We start from the raw sequence: 26100 nt of genomic DNA on the forward strand, positions 1-26100 counted from the left end.
CTAGGGGCTAAGCCCCCCGTCCCTTTCTTCCAATCCTAGAAACGCCCCTGGCGTCACTGAAGCGCTTGGTTAGGTTTAAATCAACAAAACTACTACGAGTACACCCTGAACGTTATTCGTGATACGTCGAAAGCAAACGTAATCCACGCCCAAATATGTTTCTCTGGAAACGTACTTCGTAATGCCGTTTCATCGCAACGTAACTTTTAGTAGAAAGTGCTGCTGCAAACAAAACCATGTTAAATCATCCTTCCACAAGTTCTCGGGCCAGCTCTGCCTCCTGTATGCTGGACACCGCATGGACCAGTGTCGCCATGACTTCTTTACAAATCAAGCACCAGTGTTTCTTTACTTCTTTTATAACTATTGGTGGCAACCATTATAGAAGAAACTGTGATTTAACTCAGAAACGCATGATGTCATGGCCGTAGCTGCGGCTGACACTGATATGATGCATTTATTAATGCAACATTTCCTCCTCACTCACCTCCCACAGAGGGGTTGTTGAGTTATTGTCATAAGCAGGTTGAGGACTGCCTCTAGTAGTTTGCTTGACATTCTCTCTACAACTCTCTTAAGGCTGGTCTCTTAAAAATCAAACTGAAGAGATGTTTCCGGTAGAAGGAGGCCGCCCACGGGCTTGAGCTGTTATCTGACTGATGCTTCGCTTCGCCGGCGTGAGATGATTTCGATTGTGACACTTCCACAGCCATCTCCGCAGCTCTGTTTGGACCTGCAGGCAAACGCATGTGTGTGAACAACATACTCCGAGTGAGAGAAACAGAAAAAACTGTGGCAGATAATGTAGCAACAAACTAGTAGAAAGGTAGAGTACAAATGTTTCAGCTTTATGGAGTTTGTTTCCCCTCAGTCTGTGTCTGATTCATGCTTGAACATTTGTATCACATAACTGTCACCTACAGTCGCTTACCTCTCCATTCATGAAACAGTAAAGCAGTGCCACCACAAAACCCTGCAACACAAGAGACATGACATTCTTATAGACACTACTTAAATTACTACAGTAGGTGCTCATGATATATGTATACTCTTATATGTATAGCTTTAAAAGATATACGGTTAAAGGTATCCCTTTTTCAGATATTGCAATATTTTTGGTCTGATTTTAATCTTGAACTCAACAGTTCAGATCCGAAGATGTTCCCCAATTTTAGTGACAAATAAGATGACATTTCACAAGTGAATATGCAGTGACAAACAAATTACTTTTGATCTGAAACAAATGTTTATGCAAATTCATGAATAGATAAATATTGCCAGCCTGAAGACTTGTTCCAATTTTTTTTTTAAATTAAGAGACTTTAGTTAACAGTGGCAACCAACATCCTGGGTTAAAGTTTAGTCATTGCCCATCACTCCCACCCTCTATTGGCCCTTTTCACAGCAGCCATTTTGACATGTCACAGCAGGGTAAACACAGGTGTAATTAATAAAGTTAATCATCGTCACATTGTATTTAGGGTCAAAGCCATTCCAGCAGTCAGCATGCCCACCTGCAACAGGGTCACAATTAACCTTATAATTACATCTGTGTTTACCTTGCAATGACAAGCCAAAATGGCTGCTGTAAAAGGACCTGTCAAATGTTGAATGAAGACATGAAACATGCCCCCAAATGAAGGGTGTAATGAAGACCCTCCATTACCATTCACTCAAATGATTGGAGTATAAACTGTTTCCTCGTGCAGTCAAATAAGATGCAATGTGTTCAAGTAATTTACCTCTTGTGTCTCCTCTCCAGGATGTTTTATCTAGAAGAGTCTCTGGGGTGCCTGAGCACCAATTTAAGGTTCTGGGAGATACCACATGTTAGTTAGTAGAGGGGGGTTTGTTGTTTTGATGTGAAGTTGATTTCCCCTCTTTCGGGCTTTATATGATCTCTATGGTGACGTGTGGCACCAATAGAGATCATGCAGATAGTTGATATTAGGGGATAGGAATGTATATAAATATATGTATTATCGTATAGGTAAATGTGTGTTCAGGGGTGGGGCAGAGTTACCTGTACTGCGGTGGGGTTGTGGTCCTAATCTGGAACAGGCTATATAAAGCTGCCTCATGTCAGAGCTGGGTTCATTGCTGGGACCACATGCTGCAATGGTACGCCATGACTGTCCTGCTTGTCTTAATGTTGGTGAAATAAACACCTGGTTGGCTACCATGTCAACCTCTGTGTCGAGCTTCCTGCTTCCGAAATCCAGCCGCTATGTGGCCATCCTAGCAAAGGTTGAGGTGTTCAGACTGTTTTTACAGAAGTATTTGAATTCCAATAAACCTTTTTTATGGCAGACATTTTAACAAGTCCTGGTAGGAAATGGTTTGTGTACTTATTTCATGACTTACTGGGACATTTGGGAATGCATCAGAGCCATCGTTAGTGTTATTAGTAACACCTGCAAATATCCTATAATAAGTCAGAATGTCTGCAGTGAAAAATGAGCATCTTACTGTGAGTAATTCACCTTTGACTTCTTTTGTGATTTGTCTTGATATAGTTTTTATGTCTGGACTTTTTACTCTGATCCCTCTTTATTGCTTCATACCTGAAAGGACCCCATGCCCAGCTCGATGTACAGTCTGGCTGCCACTCCGGTGTTCTCGGGCAGGAAGGCGAATACTGTGTAGTGCATCCCAAACAGAGGGATGAGGAACAGTGTGGATTTAGCCAGTCTCCTGAGGTAAACAAATAATAAAGGAATGAACGAAGAAAGGCTTGACGGCAGTCCAGATAATGTTAAGGCACAACCTTGAGCTAATCCACCATGGAAACACATTTTATCAATCAGCGATAAGACTTTCATGAACACTAATCTTCTGGCTGTTTCACATAAGAGATTTCTGTATTCTTTCTCTTATCTTTTCTGTTTTCAGTATCTTTGCACTTTTTTTTATGTTATCGGTGGGGCTCGTTTTGGAAAAAGGTGACGTCACATACACTCATGCGGCAGTCAGGATTCAGCAACTTTGAATCAAAATGTGATGACAGTTGTAGATGTAATTGCTTATGTTGCCTGGCCAATGCCAATCAAATATGATTATGCATCATCTCAACAATAACAATCAGAAAATGTAGTAATAATAGCTTTTTACAGTTTCTCACCTTTTATCAGGGTTAGTCTCATCAGTGTTGGTTTTAAATGCCAGAATGCATTATTCCGCCAAGTTTCATCAACAGTAGAGCAGATGTGGCAGATATAAAACCAAACTGACCTTTAAAACAACACGTCATCAGTGGAATAGATTAAAATGTCAAAATGCAAAACCCTGATGCATTGTGCATCGAAGATTAGTTCAAATCAGATTATTGATGTGTAAATGTTATTTAATTGTGGGGACATTATATTATTGCCCCAATTTGCTACAAGTCATCGTTTGAAATGAGTATCCCCATTTAGTCTGTTAATCTGTATTAAGTTTATTCTTTCATGTCACAGATGGTAAATTTGCTGCAAACATTTTCTAGTGGTCTAGAATCTCTTTAAAACATCATATCGCATCAACATATCGCAGATCAATCAGTGGTTAATCTAACCCCAATAGAGGGGTCTATGTTGTGCACATCATGTTAAAATCTTAAACGAGGACATGACAATAGCCGTCTGGATATTCTAAATAACAAAAATAATCACACTGATCAGATATACCATTTTGGCTGCTGGCAGTTTTTATTTATTTATTTTAAGGTTGGCGTATTTTCAGGCCCATAATAGGATTGTGTTTGTCTTTAATCGCACCAGAGTCTTGTGCCTTTTGTGTTCATGTGTCTGAATCAGATTGAAGTTTGTAAGACATTGATTGAACTGGTGGAACAATCCTGTCGCACGGCAATAGAGGAAACTTCTATTTCGGGCATCCGATGCTATTTTTAGATGCTGCGTTCATTGTTAATTCAGCTGAGCTGGAATCTAAACCAACCAAATGTCAAAAAGAAAGAAGGATTCACTCTGGTAAAGAAGGATTTCTGAGCTTCATAGATGAAGCATTTTCGCTATTGAACTGTGAGGAAGACTTCAGTACTTTATCAAGGGATTTCATCAATTCGCTTTTCTTTCCCTCTTCATAGTAAACTCTTCAAAGAAACTGCCAACAGTTTCCTACATATCAATTCCTTACTCGGCAGTTTTACCTCAACACTGAATAATTCTTTCAACGTTCACTGACTTAAATTTGTCTCCCAAAGTATTTTCCAAAAGTATGACGATGGTGGTTTCTATTGTATGTCTCCAGTGTCGTACAACAATATCAACATATGCATCCGGAGTCAGGCGGTGTCCTTAGAGGTACAAATTAATTCCTAAAGTTTTGGCACAACACAATTATTTCAGAATATTTTGTGTGTGAACTTGGTTTCAATCTTTACTACATTTGTTTGAGGTACTGGCTCATAGGGCAGACATCAAAGAAAAGACTTGCACTTATAACTACCATGCAATCTTGATAAAACCCGAAATAAACGATTGCGGTGCAGTAATGAAGGTGCAGCTTTACCTTTATTTTTTCAATCTTTTTACCAGAACATATTTGAACTATATAGACTTCAACTTTTTTTGTTTTTCAAACTTAAAAACAATGAATTCAACAGATAATTCTGTTCCTTAGAAGAGCATTACTGACATTTTAATCTACTGCTGCCATAATCAATGTATCTCATAAAACAATATCTTGTATACAAAATCGGATAACCTGTCATGTGTGATTAATTACTAAGTAGTTTTATGCAATACAAATCACCACTGTAAACTCCCCATGTAATTATTTAAATATAAAGACTGTGATCTATCTTTCTCTTAGTGATTATTCATTTCTTAAAAAGTCAGGTATTTAGTTAAATTCAGACAAAGCGCCAATGTAAGCTGATTGGCATCAGGTGCTTCCGTCTTCCCTCCCAGTCAGTGGGTCCATTCCTCAACTGTTAGGATGTTAATGACCAGCAAGTAGCCAAGGTCATTATACAAGGCAGCCTTTATAAGGGATACATGTTAATGTAATGGTTCAGTTGTGTCAGTAAGTCGTGACTCACATAAAGTGTCCGGTGTCATTGTTCCCGGCCATGGTTGAAGATTTAAGCTTTTGAACCAGGATCCGGATCACGTTGATGAAGATGACGATGTTGATCTGGAAGAGATGCATGCACACGTATTCACAATTAGACAAATTACAGAAGCAAAACATGCACACAAGAGAAAAAACAAACTCTTATTTTAGAAACGTCTTTTTTAAAATTGCATATAAAATAAAATATATATAATTGCTGAGATATTAGCATTTGACCTTTGGCACACCTGAACAGTGATTGTTTAATTTTACCTTTGCAACAGTGATTATTTATACGTGGTGTTTATGTAGTATGTGGCAAAATGGGTTTGGAGGCTATACCTTTTCATTAAGCCTTTTAAAAACTAAAAAAAGCATGGAATTAATTAAGTCTGCTTTAGCATAAACTACCATTAGCATGCCTTGATAACTGGTTTAATACATAGGCAGGATTTTTTTTTTCTTAGATACTGAAGGCATGACCCAACCTGAACTGCCTCTGATTGGCTTCGCCTGATATTCTTACCCTAGCCTTAAACCAATCTCACTCCTCATGCATAAAGATAACCACTCAGAGCAAAGCAGAGCGAATCATGACTTTGTCATCCAAGTGATAATAATTGACCAAGGAACATTTCATTAGCTGGCTAGCTATTTAATATTATATTTTGTGCACATCCCCTGCATGCTACAGTACATCAGTCTTGGATGCTACTGTCCTGATCTTGCTCTTTATTGGATTCTAAAAGTGAAACGTACCTAAACTTCTGCTTGTCCAATTATGTATCAGAGTTATGTTAAAGTGACATAAGGAAAAATGTATGTTTAGACTTTTATGAAAATAGCCACAATTTCTTTTGCCATGATATAAAGTATGTAGCAAGGTTCTCAATTTAAAACAGGTCCACTAGAAACATTAAAGAGGAGGTGCATGGTGTTGTGAAATGAAGGGTTCTTTGTCTTTATAAAAATCGTATGAATTTCAAATAGATACTACTCTCCACTCACCAGCAGCGAGGCTGTTATCGGTCCTTTAATAATCCACCAAATGGCAACATTGTCTGTGTCGTCCCAGCAACTGCAATTAAAGCCAATCTCCATTAATTGAAATCATAAGTACACTGAAACACTGGAAGAATTACTACTATTGTCGTGGTACAATGTTACCATAGCGGTGAAGTTATGAGAAAATATAAGCTGCCTTGCTGCATATCGTGTGATAAGTCATACCCTTTGTCGTCATAGAAGAATCTGGTCAACACCCAAAGTATAATAACTGTTGATGGGAGCCCTGCAACATAAGAGCAGAGATTAATTATTTATACGCTGGATATGTGTCAAGTAAAATTAATCAAATGCTCAATCCCCAACTCTCATGTGTGCTGCATTTTTAATGAAAATGTTGTTGGGCATATAACACATTGTGTATTAAATGTATCCGTCTCCAAATTGCATCTCCAATGCCAAAAGAAAAAACAGACGCAGGATAAAAGCAGGAGACAGGAGAGAGAGTGCAAGATAGTGCAAACCGGAAAGATGCTGATAAGACACATGAGAGCCACTGAGTGAGCGCCAAATCAAAAACACACCGTGGTTTGCTTTTCAGGTTGTAAAAACACAGATACTCAGGACAGATATTTAGGTCCAGATTTTCCTCGGCAACAAGTGCATAGAAATTTGGATTTGCCAGTTCTATTGGCTAAAGATTGCAGGCACTCTTGCTCCTCACTAAGAAATTAAAACAGGTATCCTCAGTGTCCTCACAACATCAAACAGATATGTTGTTGTTTCTCACTTTCACTGTTGCACTAAACACAACGTGTCAGCTTGTATTTGGACTGTTACATTGTGGTAACACCTGAGACTACGGGCTCAAACAGGGAAAATATACAGCCAACAGAAAGGGACGGTGAGACCGTAGAAATCAGTTGACTGCGCAAAACAGGATGACACAAAGGGAAAGCACTCAAAACATCCAGCTCAGTCAAGTAAAAGATAAGGGAGGGGAAACAAAGGGATCGCAGAGGAAACGAGAACAAGTGCAGCCGCAAAACAGATTTCCAACTCCCCCGCCCCCAAATATATAGTGCAATCTCAAGACAGACCAATAGGAAAACCTTCCAGTATTATTCAATGCAGTACAACACAACAACACCACGAAGTGAAACTGGAATTATCACCTCAGTTGTATGCCTCTGCCAACCACGTCATGTCCGTCCAAAATGTCATCGCTTCATTATTAAAACCTGTCATACATTTGCATTTGAATTCTTGTCCAAAAACGTCTTTTGTGAGGTGATGCATGATGTCTCAAATTGCATCAATTTATCCAATTTGTGCACAATTTGAAGGATTATCGCAGGAGATATCGCATTGGATGGGCATGAGACATCACAGGGACCTTGGGCATTTGACCTCCAAGAATCGCATCAATTCATCCTTTAGTCAAAGTGAATGTTTGTGCCAAATTTAAGGAATTCCTCCTGAGATTTTGTTCACAACAATGGACAGACAAACAACCCAGAACCATAACGCCTCTGGCCACATCTGTAACTGGCATGGAGGCATAAAAACGTCTCTCCTACGCTAGCTGACTACCTGGAAGAATCTTCTTTATTCCACCAATGCATTTTGTGCGTGTGTGTGTGTGTGTGTGTGTGTGTGTGTGTGTGTGTGTGTGTGTGTGTGTGTGTGTGTGTGTGTCACAGCCTATATGGCATTAGATGTACTCCTTTTTTCCACACAATGACACATTATTAAAACAGGCCCACATTTGAGGTGAGTTTGATATATTTTCTTCATAATATTTGGTATGAAAGGAAGCTCTCGCTCTGTGTGTGTGTGTCCTGGAGCTGTTCATATTTCATTTATGACTAATATATCACCTGCAGTACTGAGTACTGATCTGAACATGGCGCACGGCGAAAGCCAGTGTATTTTGAACATTGCCATATTTATTCTGCGAGACAGACAAATCTTTGTCCACGAGAACTAGACAAATTCAATATAAAAATACCATCAAAGGAATATCTTATTTTCTAAGTCAAAGTCGGTGCAGTGAAAACTTTTTTTTTTCCTTCTGTCAAAACGATAGCAATATAAATATATCCCCATTGAATGCTTGGCCTCCAAAAACTATCTTGCTACATGGGTGTTTAACATCTTTCCTTTTTAAATTGAACAATTGTGGGCTTGTTCATCAGGTTATGTGAAGATTGTGTATATACATTCAATCATCACTTGTGCTCAGACGACCTCCTGAGTCATCTCTACTCACCCCATCCGATCAGAATGTACCACCAGAAGTATTTCCTCTGAGAGACGAAGGTCAGGGCCAGCAGGGTCTGCAGATACATGCCCTCCACCAGCAACCAGAAGTAATTGGCCAGGATGCTGAACTGGAAGAAAGCCACGGCTGACTTGCACGCTGTCTAGAGAGGACACCGTAAAACAAAGCTACTATTAGCTATATTACCATTATGTAACACGCGGCAGTTCAGTCAAGTTTGAATTCTCTCTGTACACAAACATAGGTATTAATAATATGCTAAATCTATTATTTTCATATATTCTGTTATATTATGAACGAATGAGACACTATGACATGTGCATGTCAGTTAAAGCATTAAGTCAGAGGACAAGTTATTGTGACTGTTGGTAAAACAAAGCTGGCTGATAACATTAAACATATCTTCTTTTCTTTACAGATTATTGTTTTTAGATTATTCACAATACTAAATGATTTGGGCGAACATCATTATGGATTCCAATTATTTCTGTTTTATGTCATTGTCAACACAGTCCACTTAACAACCACTCAGGAAATGGTATACAAAATTGGTGTAGTAATAATAATTATAGGACTTTTTTTAACATTTCATTCATGGCATAAACATAAATAAATGTACCTGCTGTTTAAACAGTTTTTCATAAAGGAGTTCACAAATCTTGTCAACTAATGAAGAGATTGTACTGCAAAACGACAGCTGCCATTCATCACGTGTCTTCCCCTCTGGCAGTCCTCTTTTTATTGTTAATTCAAATAGACAGCAGGTGGGGGATACTTATTGGCTAACAAGCGTGCTCACCGTGGACACAGAGCAGTGATCCAGGGTCTCGTCAGCAAACAGCACGGTGTCTTTAATGAAAACGGCGCTGGCTCTCAGGACGAAGGAGGAGAACAGATTGACGTGGATGTAGTTTCTAGTGCAACGGAACTTCCTGAAAGAGGCACAAATACAAATATACACAAACAGGACTATTAATAGCTTCCTAATCCTCTAACAAAGGCTTTACTGGGGCCTCTATTGATCTGACAGGCGACCATGTGAATATCTGGATATTTGTGTCTGTCGGAGAATATTCCAGCTATATATTCGTCTCTAAAATAGCTGTTTAATTCCTGCCACCGCCCTTTTTAACACTCCAGTTAGGAATGGTCGGTGAGTGAGCATCCTCTCTGTTGTCCCTTTTATTGCCCCTTATTGTATGTGTGTCTTTCTGTGACCGTGTGTGCGGCTCTGGTCTCACCTGAAGGCAGTGAACACCACTATGGCTGTGATGAGGGAGATGAGCGAGGTCGCATAGCCCACTGTGTAAACCTGTCTGAACGTGGAGAGGTAACTCGTCTGCAGAGAGAAACAGGTAATTGTGATGCTGTCAAATGTATGAATGGGAAATAACATAATGAGTGAAAACAGTGGATCTGACAGAAGTGCCGTGGTACAGTACAATTTCAATTCAGTTTATTTTGTATAGCCCCAAATCACAAATTTGCCTCAGAGGGCTTTACAATCTAGACACATACGACATCCCTGTCCCGGATCAGGAAAAACTTTCCAAACCCAAAAAACAGGAACAAAACTTTCACACGGAGGATCCCCAGTACATTTATTTGACAAATGTAGTCACTTTGCTGTTTTATAATACAAAATATAATCAACAAAAAAAATATATGTTATCATAAGGAGAACTACAGGGGGGGAATTCACAAGCGCATAAACTACAAATTACAAATTAGCCCACATGTAACAGCCGCAGCATTACAATGAGTTATTATAATCCACAAATGTAGTGAATATTATTCTGAAAGGGGTCATTCTGCATGATACCTTTGTTACTTTAAGTATATTTTGATGCTAATACTTTTGTATTTATGTAAAATGTTGATTTTTACTTGTAACACAGTATGTCTACACTGTTGTATTGCTGCTTTTACTTAAATAAAAGAGTACCGCTTCCTCTACTGCAGCATACATTCTAATCAATAAATAAAACTGATTCAAGTTCAATACAGTTATAAAAAGACATCAAAGTTCATCTTCTGAAAAACCTTCAACCTTGCTGTAGTTTGTCTTCTTGAATTATATCAAACACATTTAATTGTTTCCTCACCGAAGCCGGCTACAACAAAAGTATCAGAAGTGCGTGTTGCCTCTGCGCTAAACCTAGAAAGAGGGCTGAACTGAAAAGGAAAACGCAAAGAGGAAGCAGCACCAAAATGAATAATTAACTGATTGGCGTGATTACAGCATCGTGTGTGTTACCTCAGATTCAGGCTCGCTGTCTTCGCTGAAAGCACAGGCCTCGTCGTAGGGTGGATACATTTCCGACCAGCCGTGGGCCGTACAGTTCCTGTAGACATATCCTGATGTGGGAGCAGACAGTTTAAGTTAATTCTGCTGAAAATGGTTTGAAATGCAAGTGACTACTGGCCAAAAGTAATAGCCTAATATTACAAAAGTTACCAAGGTGGTGTGTGCATGCCACACAGTCTCACAATGTTTGTGGACTAATCAGCAAATTAATCCATTTTGGTTATCAACAGTCTGTATAATTTACTACATTAAAAACCTGTGATGTTGATTTGAACACCAATAAAAACTATATATGTTCTTAAAAACTAGGAAACATTATCTTAAAAATAAACCAAAACAAAGAGTTTACTGCTTCAAGATTATTTTCCATTGTACATTCTTGAGAAAAAAGAAATGAGATATTGTAAGCTCCAATCGTTACATTGTAATTCCTGTGCACATTAGGACTGTTAGACTTCACATGTCCTCTCTTGCACCATTTCACTCCATTAGTGCTTTCAGTCAGAAACGTCCATTTGGAAACAGCAGGTGTCGGGAAAGGATTGTCAGCTGGATCGCTCCCTGCACGGCTGTGTTTGTAGGCCTGTACATCTGAATGTGTGTGCCAGATAGCACATGCAGGCTTGAGCTGGACTGTTTGAACAAAGGCACAAAGACATGCACGGCAGTAATTGTTTTTTCTTCTCTTCCCTTTGAGCTGAGCAAACGGGAACTAAAGCTGGCAACTAAGGTGCTGAAAGCAAAGACTATGGTCTGTTTGAGTAATCTGCAACTCAGATCATCATGAGCCCTTATTTCCATAAAGGTAAGAAGGGAAAGTGCATTACTCCTTAAAGATCCTGACATTTTCTTCTTTTAATGATGCATCATAATGGCAATTGAGTACAAACAGTCCAACATATTGGTCTTTCGACTGGAAGACAACGTTTCCCATATTTAAACAGACTAGCTGTCTTATAAACACTAATTTACAGATGCAAATTATTATAAATTGATTGTACTCAAAAATTAAAATCATTCTAAATGTAAAACCTCTTAAACTAGACAATACTTTTAGTCTCATGACTATATTATTCAGAATATGTCTCTCTTGGTGTCATTGGCAGCATCTTTCTGGAAACACAAATCCTTCAGCAGCCCAAGAGGAAGTCTGACTGTCAAATGTGAACCCTGCAGACAAGACTCCACATCATTTCTTCTGCCAGAAACATCCCAGAGCATATACTGTATATTCTTGCCAACAAACATACATGAATAATTCATTGTGCTCCTTCATCAGAGCGACTCCAGCATGCAATTGCGCTGCAGATTATACAGAACGGATGATTATACTTAGCAGCGGAGCAAGACTTCGACATCAACTTCTGTATTGTAACTACTCTGATTAAATGACTGAAATTAAGTTATTATTTTCTGTGTTTGTTAAGTTTGGGATGAACATAGAAACCAACCTTGATTGCTGGAGAAATGTTGGAAGATCTCAGAGCAGGATTTGTTGACTACCTGCCCGACTTCCGCTGTCAGCCAGCAGCCGATCTCATCCCACTCTGTGTTGCATCCTACAAACACAGACAAGGGGGGAGCAGGGTCAGTCAGCAAAAATAAATAACTATAATCATAGCACTTTATTTACAAAGCAAAGTTATAAAGTACTTTTGAACCCTGAGGAAAACATCTCCGGTTCCAATGCAATATAGAATACATATACAGGAATACAGTAATATAGAAATACAGTAATATAGAATACAATACAATATAGATAAATCATAACAAAAAATATGAATAATCTTAATCATAATCACAATAATGGTTATAATCATCATAAGCATCATCATAATGATAATAATACTCATCATAACAAATAAAACATTTTGGAAATAAAACTTTCCTAGATATCGTTTTGAGAAGCGAGTTAATGGATGTCACTGATTCTACAATATATGTGTTTCCATCCAAGTGCAAATTAAACAGACTTATAGCAAATACATCATCATGAACATGAATCATGTGAATTAAACATAAGTGAAAGGTTCTGTCCATTGAGGAGACGAAAACATCAAATCTGTGTGGAGCGAGACTTTACATTTCCTCAAATGAATACAAGAAACATAAATTACATATTTCCATGTCCTTTTTTTCATTTGAGGTTTGACTTGTCACCTTGTTGCACCCTCTTATTTTGCAATGGTTTGATGACACCCAACAGGAAAATGTATTTCTTTAAATCGTTTTATTTTGATGAACAAGCACCTATCGTTCACATAACTACAATGGATGGGAACACACTTAAATTTGAATTTTCTTTTGCAGATTTTCTGGAAATTCAGTCTAAAAAATATCAGAAACAGAAAATATATCAGTTAAAATGTGTCATTTTGTCCAACTTCCATCTGGTATTCATAACTCATGAACATGTATACGTCATACTGTATATAAATCCATATTACATAAGACAATCAGAAGAATAAGACAAACAGCTGCATGAATTAGCTCCTGTGTGATGATGTATAAGCCCTACAATTGTTGGGACCCTACTGATTAAACATCCACAACATCATTTTGATGATATTTGTGCCCGTTAAGATTTGGCACTGAGAATCACATCGCAGCTGAAAATATGCTCTGAAGTCCTTCAGCAGATAAATCTGTCTTCAGAGTGTAAGCAGCCCGAGCTACATACATGCCTGTGTCAAGAAACTCAATTTCACTGTAAACAAAGAAGTATTATGCATCCATTGTTATTCCAATGACCGTATGTATGTGTGATTTCCTCCCAGCAGCTCTGCATGTTCACAGCTGCCAATGTTGGTGAAAAAATATCAATTAACAGTATTATTATCATATGTATGTACACCATGTGTGCATTTGCATAGTGTATTGTTTGGCTTCTTTCATATCTAATTCCAGTAGAGTTCATGCTTCCCATCAGTCCTTTGTCATCACATTAATATCAATTGCGTGCTTCTATCGGCTGATTAAAATGGGCACATACATTTCTCAGAAGACAACTTGGCAACAAAAAAAACTAGATCTAATTCTCTCGGCTCTTCAGGACTGAAGCCTCTGGGACATTTATTCTGTTTTGAGTACTGAATGACTGAAATGTTGGCTTGTCTATGGATTGCAATGTTAATCTATCATTTGTTCCGCCACTTTGGTTCCTGACACAAATATTTTGACAACAATTTTGTGGATTGCCGTGAAATTTTGTACAGTCAAGGTTCGCAGAGGATGAATCCGAAAGACTCTGGAAAGGTTGAAATTGTTGCGGTTGTGGTTTTAAGTGAAATCTCTTGAGAACTATTTGATGGATTGCCATGGAATTGGTTTCAGAGTCAGACATCCACATCTCCCTCGAGCGATTCCCATCAGCCTCAGCTGTACTTTGTGTTTAGTGTTATTTAGTCTGACTCACGGGATGTAGACTGCCTCTTATGTCGGCAGCGTTTATTTCTTCTATACCAGAATGATGTGCCAGACCTTGCGCGCATGCTAGCATGCTGATATTAGCATTTAGCAAGAACAGCCTCACAGAGTTGCTGTGGCATGATATACTCATATTCCTGTTTGACATTACATTAAATTTAGCTGACACTTTAATCCAAAGCGACTTACATGTTTGCTCTATACACAGTAGACACAGCAACGGGGAGCAATTAGGGGTTACGTGTCTTGCTCAAGGACACAACGACAGGGACTAGCAAGGCCTGGGCCGGGGCACGAACCACCAACCCTCTGATTGAAAGACGGGCATGCTAACCACTTATCGACAGTCGCCCAATATATTTTTCTGTCTTTTGAACCAAAGGACGATCTAAAGAATATTTTCTGCTCATAGTAAGGAGAGCCAGTTTATACATTCACATAAACTGCTGTAGTGTCACAGGTTGTCTCTATGGCAGGCTAGAGTGGGGCAGTGCAAAAGAGAGCTGAACACAGGCACAATCAATGATGTAAATAAAAGTGAAGGTTTTTTAAGTGAAGGGGGGGGGCGGAGGCGCGGCCGGGATTACATTTCACCCAGATACAACAGATACGTTTTTCTGATTGGCTATTCGTGTAGCCCATTTCTTTTTATTGATTGGCAGGGGATTCGGAGACGTGCTTGATTCCTCCACGGTGAGGGCAGCGCGACCAGGTCATGTTCGCGCGTTGCGGCACATTAAATAGCCTAGAGTTTTTTTTCAGCGTGAGAAATACGATGTGTGGCGGGAGGGCGGGACTTAAGACCGAAATGCGTGACAGTCACGCTCAATGCGTGACACTTGAGAGCCCTGTGATCATGAGTTGGAATGTATTGCCCCTCCACTACCTGTCCCCTTGTGATGCCACACCGCTGAAAAAGACAATTGCTTTTCTTACAGTATTGTGTGCATGTTAAAGTAACCAAATATCACTTTAAAAAAAGAAGATTTCTTACTGTTTGTGCATCAGCCAAATGCTCCAGCTTCTTCCAGTGTTCGTACCTGACATGCTCTATGAATGTTGAGTTTCTCACAGCATCACATACTCCCTGCTGTTACATTTATTGAGAGGAGGCTTAGAATATTTCAGCCCATCCCTGGTCTTTTATCGGTGCAAATCCACCCACGCCAACCACTGTGACTACTAGAGTACATACATGTGACCTTATTACCTAGTCCCATATTTATTCTCATGCAACCAAAGGAGGATATTTCTACTAATCCTGGCCTAATAAATCTATACCAGCTGACAAGTCTTATCCATAAGGCCTTGCTTTGCTTTGTTTTTTTCTGGAAATGGACTGCAGTAAAAGCTTTTGCTTCATGTCACTCCGGTCTTCCCATCTACTATCCTACATTTCCCAGATCCTCAAACTGGGAAAACTCACTGGTATATAATGGACTTCACATATCAATGAGGAGATGGTCTCATGAGGCGAGGTGGCAAGTTTGACATGAGTGAAGAAATGAATGGACGGAGTAACTCTGATACATATCATTTATTGCGATAAATGCGGAACTGCAAATATCTGCAGTCATGTCCATCCACAGTGAGTAAATGTCAAAAGCTGTGATGATATTTCGTTTTTCTAAGACAACAATACAAGGACTTTTTAGTTTTTTCATTCATCCCCAAGGCCAAATGAATAAAATGTACTGCTTTATGCATTCAAATACTTCATAAAATTAATTAATTAATTTTAATTCCTCTGGCGCTTTAAGCTTCAAGCAACATAAAAGTGTTTCCGATTTCTAAATGAAACTTAAACAAAGTCTTACTGCATGTAAAACTATGATTCATATTCTTATCCAAGCAAGATATCCACATCTTTGTGCCGTCACTTATTTATTTATTCATCTATACATTTTGATTGGTTTCAAAAATAAGGTTTAATGGAATCAAAGCACACAATAATAATGTCAGTTACTGTAATATTTAAACCCCTTTTGTTGTAAACTTAATTGAAATGCCGTCACTCGTCTACTGGAAGGTCATTTAACCGTCAAGACTTATTTTTTAACAAGAATAACGTTTGTAGCAACGTCAGCAGGTCATGAACCAAAGACATCCACAGAGCTACACTGAGAAGATTTAACAACACAATTTGGTTCATAAAACATTGAACCTTCTGTTCTTTATTTATCTTGTCATTGAAAATGAATAAAAATAAAAAATACTGTTGCTGTTGACATTCATCTGAGACAGAGCAGTGAATTACAGGCCGACATCTGTCTTAGTGAAATATACATTTTCTCTCTGTACCTTATTTCATCTGTACGAAGCCAGCATATCTAATCCATTATCTACTCCTTCTCCTGTGTGTCCTTATCTCAGCAAAACAACCTGCATCCAATTGGGTTGTCTCACGAAAATGATGTCATCGCCAACGTCACTCTAGGAAACGATAGGATGCAGTTATTCACGGAGGACCTGTTGTCAGGCTGAGTCAGACTGATATTCCTGAAGCCAATGATCCCGCAGGGGCAGAGGGACTGCGTCAAAATGCACTTTCAGATCTCAGATCTGTTGTTTAATTCATTGTTAGCTTAATGAGTTGTTGTTTCAGGGGGGGTGCTATGAATTGTGGGGCTTTAACACAGCAGGTGGCTCCAGCACACCACCAAACCGCCACAGCCTTGTATATACATTGCTTTCTTTCTTAATTTACTTGATACTATTATTCTACATGTGCTTTGCTTTTTGCTCACCTGTAATAAATGAATCATTTTCTGCATTAGTTTTCATGAACCATGTATGCTCTGATGAAGGTCCTTCCGACTGAAAAGGTTCTCTGCATAGATTTAAGTGTGCGGATATCTATTCTACCAGTTTGAGCTTTCTTGATACTTCCAACACCATCTTCAAGATAAAGCCGGGTGAAGCGATGGTTATCCTATATTTACCTGCATTAGTTTTTAAAGACACAGTCGCACTCCCAATCGTTCCCACTGCATCCAGGTAATCTACAACTTCTAACAATCAGCGTCATCAGTCAAACAGTCGGCACAACATCCACAATCCTTTCTTCAGTGAACACTTTTCACTTTAGCATGATTTTCTACCTTTTCAGTTAATTATTCAGCTCTTGCATACGTTCTTATTTTATCATATGTCATGTGATTTATGAATAAAATGTGCTATTATTGTTAGTAGTGTATCACTAGTAGCAATTCACAGTTTTTATTGGACCCATCCCTCATCTATGTGGGTTGAGTAAATGCCTGCCCCAAATCTGGCAGAAGAGAACTTAACAGCTTCAGTTTGCACAAAAAAAAACTTGAGAAATTACATTTCTCTTCGTTCCACTTTGTCTCGGAAAACAACACAGTATGTAATATCATATATTAGAAAAGGAATTATTTATCTGACGGAGCCAGGGCAGCGTGAAATGAAAGTATAAAATATTTACAGACATATATATATATATATATATATATATATATATATATATATATATATATATATATATATATATATATATATATATGGGGACCACCTGAGGCTCTGGGAAGCTTGTACCATCACAGACAATATTTACAAAGGTCATTCAGAAGGGTTATGAAAGGCACATGCATAATCCATCAGTTCCCGTACCATTTTCACTGCCTTACTTACCTGAGAGAGAGAGAGAGAGAGAGAGAGAGAGAGAGAGAGAGAGAGGCCAGCCTTGGTTTGGTGTGTGGGGAACTACGAGATATTTCTTCTAGCGCATAGTATAACATTAAACGGTTGCCTCGGAGAGGGGACTGTTTATATGCATTACATTGCATTTGTTTTGTAAAATGTTTCCTCGGAAATTTCCTTGTGCTTCTGTTTCTTTTAGTTTGTAACAAAGATACTACTAGAGGAGTCAACTATGTTTTTTTGTTCATTTAACAAATCCATTGAATGGGTCATTTTCTGTATTCTTCTTCTTGTGGAGCCTTCTGCCGTGTTAAAGGACCATCTTGCATGTGTGTTTTATTGTGTGGTTTCACTCACCTTAGCTTGCTGTGAGGAGGTAAATGTGAGTGTTGTAGAATAGTTTGGATTTGATTTAAATTCAATCGGGTCCAGCAGTTTATTCATAATAATCCCATACAAAATGCAAATTATCTTCTGTAAAAGGTTGCTTCCTGTCATATTAAGAGTGCTAACTTGAAACACTTGCTGTGTCCACACTAAGCCTGCTAAATATAAAGATGCATTGTATTCAAATACACACAAAGCCATAATTATTCAGGAAAAAAAGCATTTCAAACCGCACCCCCTGTCAAGTGCATCTTGTTGAAATTCACTGTGGGTAAAATGATTAAGATTGACAGTGAAGTACAGGCTTGAAAATAAAGGATGTGGTTACAAGCTTGCTGTTCACAATCTGTTGGAGTTTAAATGAGGAGCAGCATCTTTATACAGTGACAAACTACTACTGAGGTAATTGGAATCAAGGCTTAAGAGATTTAATTTTCTAACATTGTAATTTCCTAATGCCAGAGTTGGATGTTGGCCTCTGAATTTTAGATTTGGTGAAAAGGGAAAATTCTCAAGCATATCGTAGGTGGGAGGATCGCCTTCAGGTTTACACACATGGTTAATCCTACTAGAAAAACACATACATCTTTTGAAAAGAAGAAACTGCTTCAAAATAGTATTACAGATTGCACGGCAGAGACGGCCCATTTACATTGCATGTGGAACGCACAAAACTCTGCAGCAGTACAGACACGGCTGCTGAGGTTATGGCACTTGAGGAAAGGAGAGGTGAAGATAAAATAAAATAAGATAATCCCTTATTAGTCCCGCAGTGGGGAAATTACAGGATTACAGCAGCATTGCTCACAAGTATAAAAAGATAAAAATCAAGTAATATAAATAAACAGGTCTTGATTTAATTACTGAATTTCAGTTGTTGTATTATAAACATTGTCTGGCAGCAGACTGCAACAAAGCAGCAGATGAATTAATTCAAGAAAGTTGAAGCTTCATCAAGAAGATCTGATGTTAAGGTGGAGGAGGAAGGGGGACAAAGTGCAACAGACAACATCCCCATCATGTACTTGGTGTGGCATTATTTGCCATCAATTAATGCCCGAATCATACAGAGAGCACGGTCCACACAGACAGGATCCGTAGTAGAAGGTACAGCGGCCAGGATGCCAATTGTAGGACAGCTTATCCTGACACAATGACAGTATGTGGGCTCAAATAGAAAATAAATAATGGCTGTGGGTGTTTTCAAGGATGTTGGATGGTTTTATTTTTCTTCTGATGTGTTACTTGATATGAGCAACATTGAACAGTTATGTTATAAGGAAGCTTTTGTACTACAATTTGGTGTTGGATCAGAGCAAAAACGCTGATTAAGCATCTACTCTGACAGAAATGAAGAAGATTCTGATGATTCAGTATTTTAGCAACGTGGGCCTGCAGGTCTGTGGCTCAGACAGTCAGCCGGTCAAACGCAAAGACAGCTATTGAATTACATGCCATAACTTTTTTTTTTTAATCACTGAGTAAAAATGTACCTCATCCAGTACTTTGGTTTATGAAGAAATACCTTCAAAACTAAGTGTCATCAGCCTCAGCTGTACTTTGTGTTTAACGCAATTCAGCAAACATTAACACGCTAACAGGCTAACCTAAGATGGTGAACATAGTAACCAGTATACATGCTGAGCGTTGCTCTTACGGATAAGATTGCTTAGCCTGAGATTGGAACAAAAAGAAAGAGGCACAATTACATGATATATGTTGAAGAAACATTTGTAACAAAAAAACATGAATTATAGAAACTTAAACTGTTTCACTGTGACTGACTTCTATGTGTTTGTGCTTAATCGCAAGGGGGAATTTTTAACAATCATTTGAGTAAAATCATAATGTCACAATTAACACTCATGTCGAGCATGTTATTAGTTTCAAACATTTCCTTAATTTCCTTTCATGTCGACTAAAAGGTTTTGTCTTCCAGCAGTGATTTATTCTGGGGGCGTTATCAAGAACCAGCCCTTGGAGAAGCTATACATTTAGCCACTTGAGTGTCACCTCATTGAGGATTAACAACGACATTTAAAATGACCTTGCACACAGTGAGTGCTGCCAGAGCACCGCTGAGGGAAGAACTGTATTACAACCGTAATTGTATTTCTCAATGCATTTATTAGGCAGCGTGCATTTACATGACTTCTCAATGGAATTTAGTTTTAATGGTAATATTGAGTGGATATTTTCATACCATTTAAAACAGCCTTACTTTCAATATATTTCTATGCTACTCAAGCAATGTTAAAAGATAGTTTGGATAACATTGAAACACGTCTTTGTGTCGCTATATAAAAGTTTATTAAAACCTTTTTGTTATGTAATCGCTAATAAACTACAGAATCAAAACCAAATCAATCACAGTTTGTTGACTAATCAATTTATTTATCAAAAGAAGTTTTATCTGCATGGCAGCACGGTTTATTAATGCTAAATAAGGGTGTTTTATGTGAAGTGTTACCATCTCTAGCAGATAATTTGGTAATTTGTTAATCAAGAACAAGACTGAGAGTCTGAAGCCATGCTAGCAGCTCAGTCAGCTTAATGCTAATGTCAGCATGCTAACATACACGCAATCAGGGCTGCCTTTACCGGGGGGAACACGGGCACTGGTTCTTACCTTTAAATAATCTGCGGGAATACTTTTTTTTTTTTAATACGTATGCATTTGTGAGTCACATAAAAGCTACCACTCTCTCCCGACAAGCCAAAAGACATAAACAATGTCGTCAAAAGTCAGGTTCTCAGGAAAGAAGAGGGAAACGAAAAAACAGAAAATTAGCACTTAGCAAGATGGCAGCATGGTGGCTCTCCCTGAACGTAGTTAGCGGTTATGCTCTTAAGACGTTTTGGAATGGCGTGTGGCAGCGAACCAGATTGTTTATTCCACTTGTGGAGCAGTGTAACGGACGGCTTGTGTTCTTATGAGTATTTTATATTATTATCAGTATATTATAGTGTCATATATCATAGTTAGCCATCTGTGTGCAGTCAGGCCTTTGTGGATCACCTAAGGGTCTGCTCACAATGACCATGCTAACATATGTTTTGCAGGTGTATTAGCTATCATAGTTTAGCGTGTTAGCATCCTAACATTTGCCAATTAGCACTGAGTCCAGTGGGAATGTCATTAGTTTCGCGGGTAGATGGTCATAAAACTGGTTGGAAGCCAAATTGTTGGAGAAATAAAAATGTCGTCCTGATGATGGCGCAAGATGAAAAGTCAGAATCAACAAAGTTACAATGTTCCGAATGTCCTCGACCAAATTCCATGTTATACTTCACTTAAAACCCCCAAATGTGAACCTCATTGGTGGTGCTAGATGAAGTCAGGGGATCACTAAAGTCACGAGGATTCATTCACTTGGCACCAAATGTCATGTCAATCTATCCAGCAGTCAAGTTATGTCAGTCTGGACCAAAGTGGTGGAGACCTGAATAAAACCAAATGCATCCAAGGAAGACAACGGTATGTGGCAGATTTTGGGCCAATGGCAACATGTTTCACAACAGCATACAGGATTCGTCTACTTGGGTCTATTGCCACCAGCAGACAGTCACCGATGTCTGTAATTAGTTCACAAAGGTGAAATCACACCTCTGCACGGCTCTCCAGCTCTGCATGATTATATGTCACCTGCGTGGTCGGCATCAAACTGATGGACGCACACACAGACACATACACACTCACACACACACACACACACACACACACACACACACACACACACACACACACACACACACACACACACACACACTTTGACAGTGGAATCATCAGCAGACATTTATCTGTATAATGAGCAACTGAGGATAACGTCGCCCCAAAGTGTTCCCAGTCATCAGTGGTAATTAAGATCAAAGTAGTACGGAAATGTTAAAGTTCATCACTCTCACGGAGGGGAGTTGTTAGAGTGTTGTTGTTCTGGGGTTTCTGATGAAGTGAAGAAGAGCGTGGCTTCAGTGACACAGTTCGACATGGCGACACCCTGTGCAGCCCTCTGGGAGACTTCAGGTTCATTAGTATACAATGAAGTCAACGAGTCAGATTGGGAGGACAAACAGGTGAAGCCTCACCAGGAGGAACAACAGGTGGCAGTGTGGGTATCAGAGCAGTATGATGAAGAGTACATGGTGTAATAACACGTGTCCATGCACATCACCGATTACAATCAGTATCTGCATTCTCATTATTTTCTAAATAAGATAAGAAACTAGGGATCCCACTCGAGGAAACCAAAGTAAAATTATAGGGGCGTCACACAGTTGCTCTGCCACAAGGGCAGTAACTTCCTCTTTAAGACACCCGACAGAGATGGAAGACATCGTTTACTGAAAAAAAGCAGCAATGGTACAGTATATTCTCAATTATAAGTAAAAGTCCTTGGTTCTATCGGCAACACAATCCATAGTATCAAAAGTCTTTACAGGTGTGTACATAAATCAAAATATAGATAGAGTTCAAAGATAGGTTCGAGCAAGGGCACACAAAGAGGGCATAGTAGAGAAGGGGCCATTTCCATGGTCTCTAGTTCTATTATTTAATCACTATTCGTATTATTAGTATGTATGATGTAATCAGTAAATGTGTTGTGTTGTGCTGTATCTGTTTTCTCTTGCTGTCTCTTTTTGTCTCTGCTATTTCTTTTGCAGTTAAAGGCAGTTAACCTTTCACCACCCACTGGTCCACCTTCAATAACACTTGGCTCCTGCCATGAAAATACATGAATATCAACACATATGTAGGCAATAGACAAACCCTAGATTTAGACTCTTTGCTTCTTTTGGTATTTGTCATTTATAAATTGATTGCGGTCATAAGCCCAGCAGCAATTTGTTGTTAAATTGGTTTGAATTATTTTGCTAATCAATTGATCTTTTTTAGAAATGTTTCAAGCAAAAAATGTTAACATTCACTCGTCTAAGCCACCCAAATGTTACAATCTTGTTATTTTCTTATAAACCATCATAATTAATATTTGGAGTTTTGGAACAGTTTGAAGACTGTTTTTGATGGACATTGTTTTACTGTTTTCCTTCATCATTAGTTGCAGCCCTGTCTTTTAAAATAAATCCAGGTAAAATGTAGACGAAGAAACATAAATGGCTTTGTATTAAGTAGAACGCCAAAGACAACATGGGCTTTTTGTGAAATTGTGACTGCATCACGTGAATTGAGCTGCACACTTTTTTTTCACAGTGTAAACCACACCACAGAACAGCAACTAATGCAGATAATAAAAAACCCAACAGAAAGTTTAACACACATTTCCTTCCTGTGTGTTATGTGCTGTTTTAAGCCCATCTTACTTATTTCCTTTTTGTAGCTCAGCTCACACTCTTGCCTATTAAAAACCTCCCGCATGCAGTGCACCAAGGTTTTTTATACAATCTCACAAAGAGACACAAGCAGCACACGTGAACTCACCGCTGCGCTCGGTCTGGTTCTGTGCTTCGCTCCTCCTCGTCTGGCGGCAAACCTCCCGAGCCCTCAGGTGCTGAGAGATGATGGCGCAGTCCGGATGAATGGCTTCAGCCTGAAAATACGACACAATTTAAGTTCCCTACAGTGGCTAAAAGCAAACAAAAGCACCTGCAAGTTGATGCTCTTATCTGTGAGTGAGTGGGTGCGGCAATACAGGAAACGCATGAAACAAATAATACTCTTTTGATTCATATCGTTATTGTATTTTTTTATTTTCTCAATATATTAGTTGTATATTCCACCTTTTGTCATGAAACCCTCGTAGAAGATGCCCAAATGTGTCAAAGTATAAACATGAATATCCATATTTATAAACTTTTGCTATTTTGTATTTTCCTGATAATAAAAGCTCTTAAAAGTGGTATTTTTGCCCCCAAAACATGACATAACAGATAAGACTCAAAGGTCAGTTCTTCTCAACATGCAGTTTGCAAACGCATATGCATCTTACAGCCACCATGTGCACAGCTATCTCTTGATTGTGTTGTCGTCGCTGATTGATACCAGAAGTGATGGATGCAGGTCGCCAACCTTGATAACTAATTAGCGCCTTCGGCTTAATGAGGACATTTAGTGTCAGTGTGTGCTCCAAAGAGCCCGAAAAGGACAGAGGACAATAAAGGTAATAGCGTTGCAATGAATGTCATTAGGCTTTAATTAAATATACAGCTTTCATTAGTAGGTTAAATTCAGCAGAAAGGGACAACTTCTGCTGCACTTTTCATTACTTCTTGAATACAAATATTTTGTCCCAGACAGCAAGAATGTATACATGAAAGAATAAACACTCACTATCGGCCTATCCCACAGATGGAGGTACAAGATGAGGAGGAAGAATGTCTCCTGTCGTCCCGGCAGCGCCTTAGAATACACTTCCATTTTCGTATCTGTCTTCTTCATATCACTCATCGGATGATGATGATGATGACGATGATGATGTGCGCTAATCCAGGTTACTTGGTCCGCTGGTGCCTCTTAGACTGACTTCTTCGTTGTATCTTCAGTATGGCAATGTAGTCTATCTGTCAACCTTAAAATAGATGAATCCCCTTATTCTCTCTGCCAGCAGCAAACTTGCGGGAGTGAAGAGCTGCGCTCTCTCTCTCTCTCTCTCTCTCTCTCTCTCTCTCTCTCTCTCTCGCTCTCTCTCTCTCTCTCTCTCTCTCTCTATATATATATATATATATATATATATATATATATATATATATATATATATATATATATATATATATATCCCTCTCCGAGCAAATTCAGGTAAATGAATATCTCCATTCACTGAGATGGCAGTCATAAAAAGAACAACATATGACCTAATTTCAAGTCACAAAATGCATTGTCTGACTGCCAGATGCCTTCTATATTCATATATCTGTAAAACATATATAAAGCCTTTATTTGTACAAATGTCTTCCCACAGATATATTGTTCAATATTACAGGTTTTCACCACATTTCAGAGGCGAATACAATATAATATCTGCAAACTACAGTTATTTCTTACTTTGCATTATAGGATATGACATAAAAAAATTAACTCATGATCAGTTTTTAAATAATACAGTGGTGGAATACATTTATTTTATATATTTATTCATGTAAAAGTAGCATTACAGCTGCAAAAATCCAATACATTCAAGTTTTCACTTAAAGGTACCAACATATTAAAAGCTAAAATGACTGAACTAAGGAAAGGAAGAGTATTTTTTGGGCCCTTTTAAAAGAGTTACATTGATTATATATCATATTTTTGGAAATGTATTACTGATAGAGAATGGAGCACATTTTAACTGCTGCACTTCATACCGCTGTTTAGTTTAATCTATACAATATACATCAATATGTGTACAGATTGTAAAGCCCTCCGAGGCAAATTTTCTATTTGTGATGTTGGGCTATATAAAATGAACTGAATTGAATTGAATAAATAATGCTTTGTTTGTAAAGTCTAATCCGTAGTTCCAGCTTTACCAACAGTCTAAAGAATGCCTAGTGTGTACTTTTACTTTTCCTTATACTTCAACTACTTTAAAAAGAGAACTACTTTATTACTCATACTTAAGTAGGATTATGAATGTGGGTCATATTTTTACTTTCACTTAAATCAAGGATGTGAATACTTCTCCAACCCTCTGAATATTACATGGTGTCTGTTAAAAAGGCGGAATCACCAAGTGGGCAGAGCAGGTAACGGCCCCGGGGCCCCAAAACATAGAGGAGGCAGTGGCTAAAAGGACCTAAAAGGAGAAATGTGTCATGACAGGAAGGACAGTGGTTAAAACCTCTGGAATGCTGTTACCACCTCGGTTTGCAGTTTGCAGGTATAAATGTGAAACAGGCCATAGTGCTAAAAAAAGACAAAATCCTTCCCTACAGAATAGGTTCCCAGGAACAAGAACACAGGATTCAACCTTCAGCTACCTCGGGGATTCATTGACAGGACCATTTTAGCTCATCTAAAGCAAACCTTGCAAACAAA

General features: G+C 38.6%; 1 protein-coding gene across 1 annotated transcript; it reads right to left on the reverse strand.

Annotated features, from left to right (window-relative positions):
* Window positions 1-595: 595 nt before the first annotated feature.
* LOC306745787 (vasoactive intestinal polypeptide receptor 1-like) lies at window positions 596-24501 on the reverse strand (the record flags this gene model as incomplete). The annotated part of the gene is made up of 13 exons (XM_079228627.1): window positions 596-733; window positions 932-973; window positions 2565-2694; window positions 5042-5136; window positions 6064-6133; window positions 6286-6346; window positions 8333-8486; window positions 9144-9276; window positions 9586-9683; window positions 10602-10702; window positions 12104-12211; window positions 23566-23674; window positions 24415-24501. 13 exons carry the CDS (start codon window positions 24499-24501, stop codon window positions 596-598), a joined length of 1326 nt encoding a protein of 441 aa, XP_079084753.1.
* Between the last annotated feature and the right edge of the window lie 1599 nt (window positions 24502-26100).

This window comes from Taurulus bubalis (assembly GCF_910589615.1).
Source record: "Taurulus bubalis genome assembly, chromosome: 1".
NCBI classification, from domain to species: Eukaryota; Metazoa; Chordata; class Actinopteri; order Perciformes; family Cottidae; genus Taurulus; species Taurulus bubalis.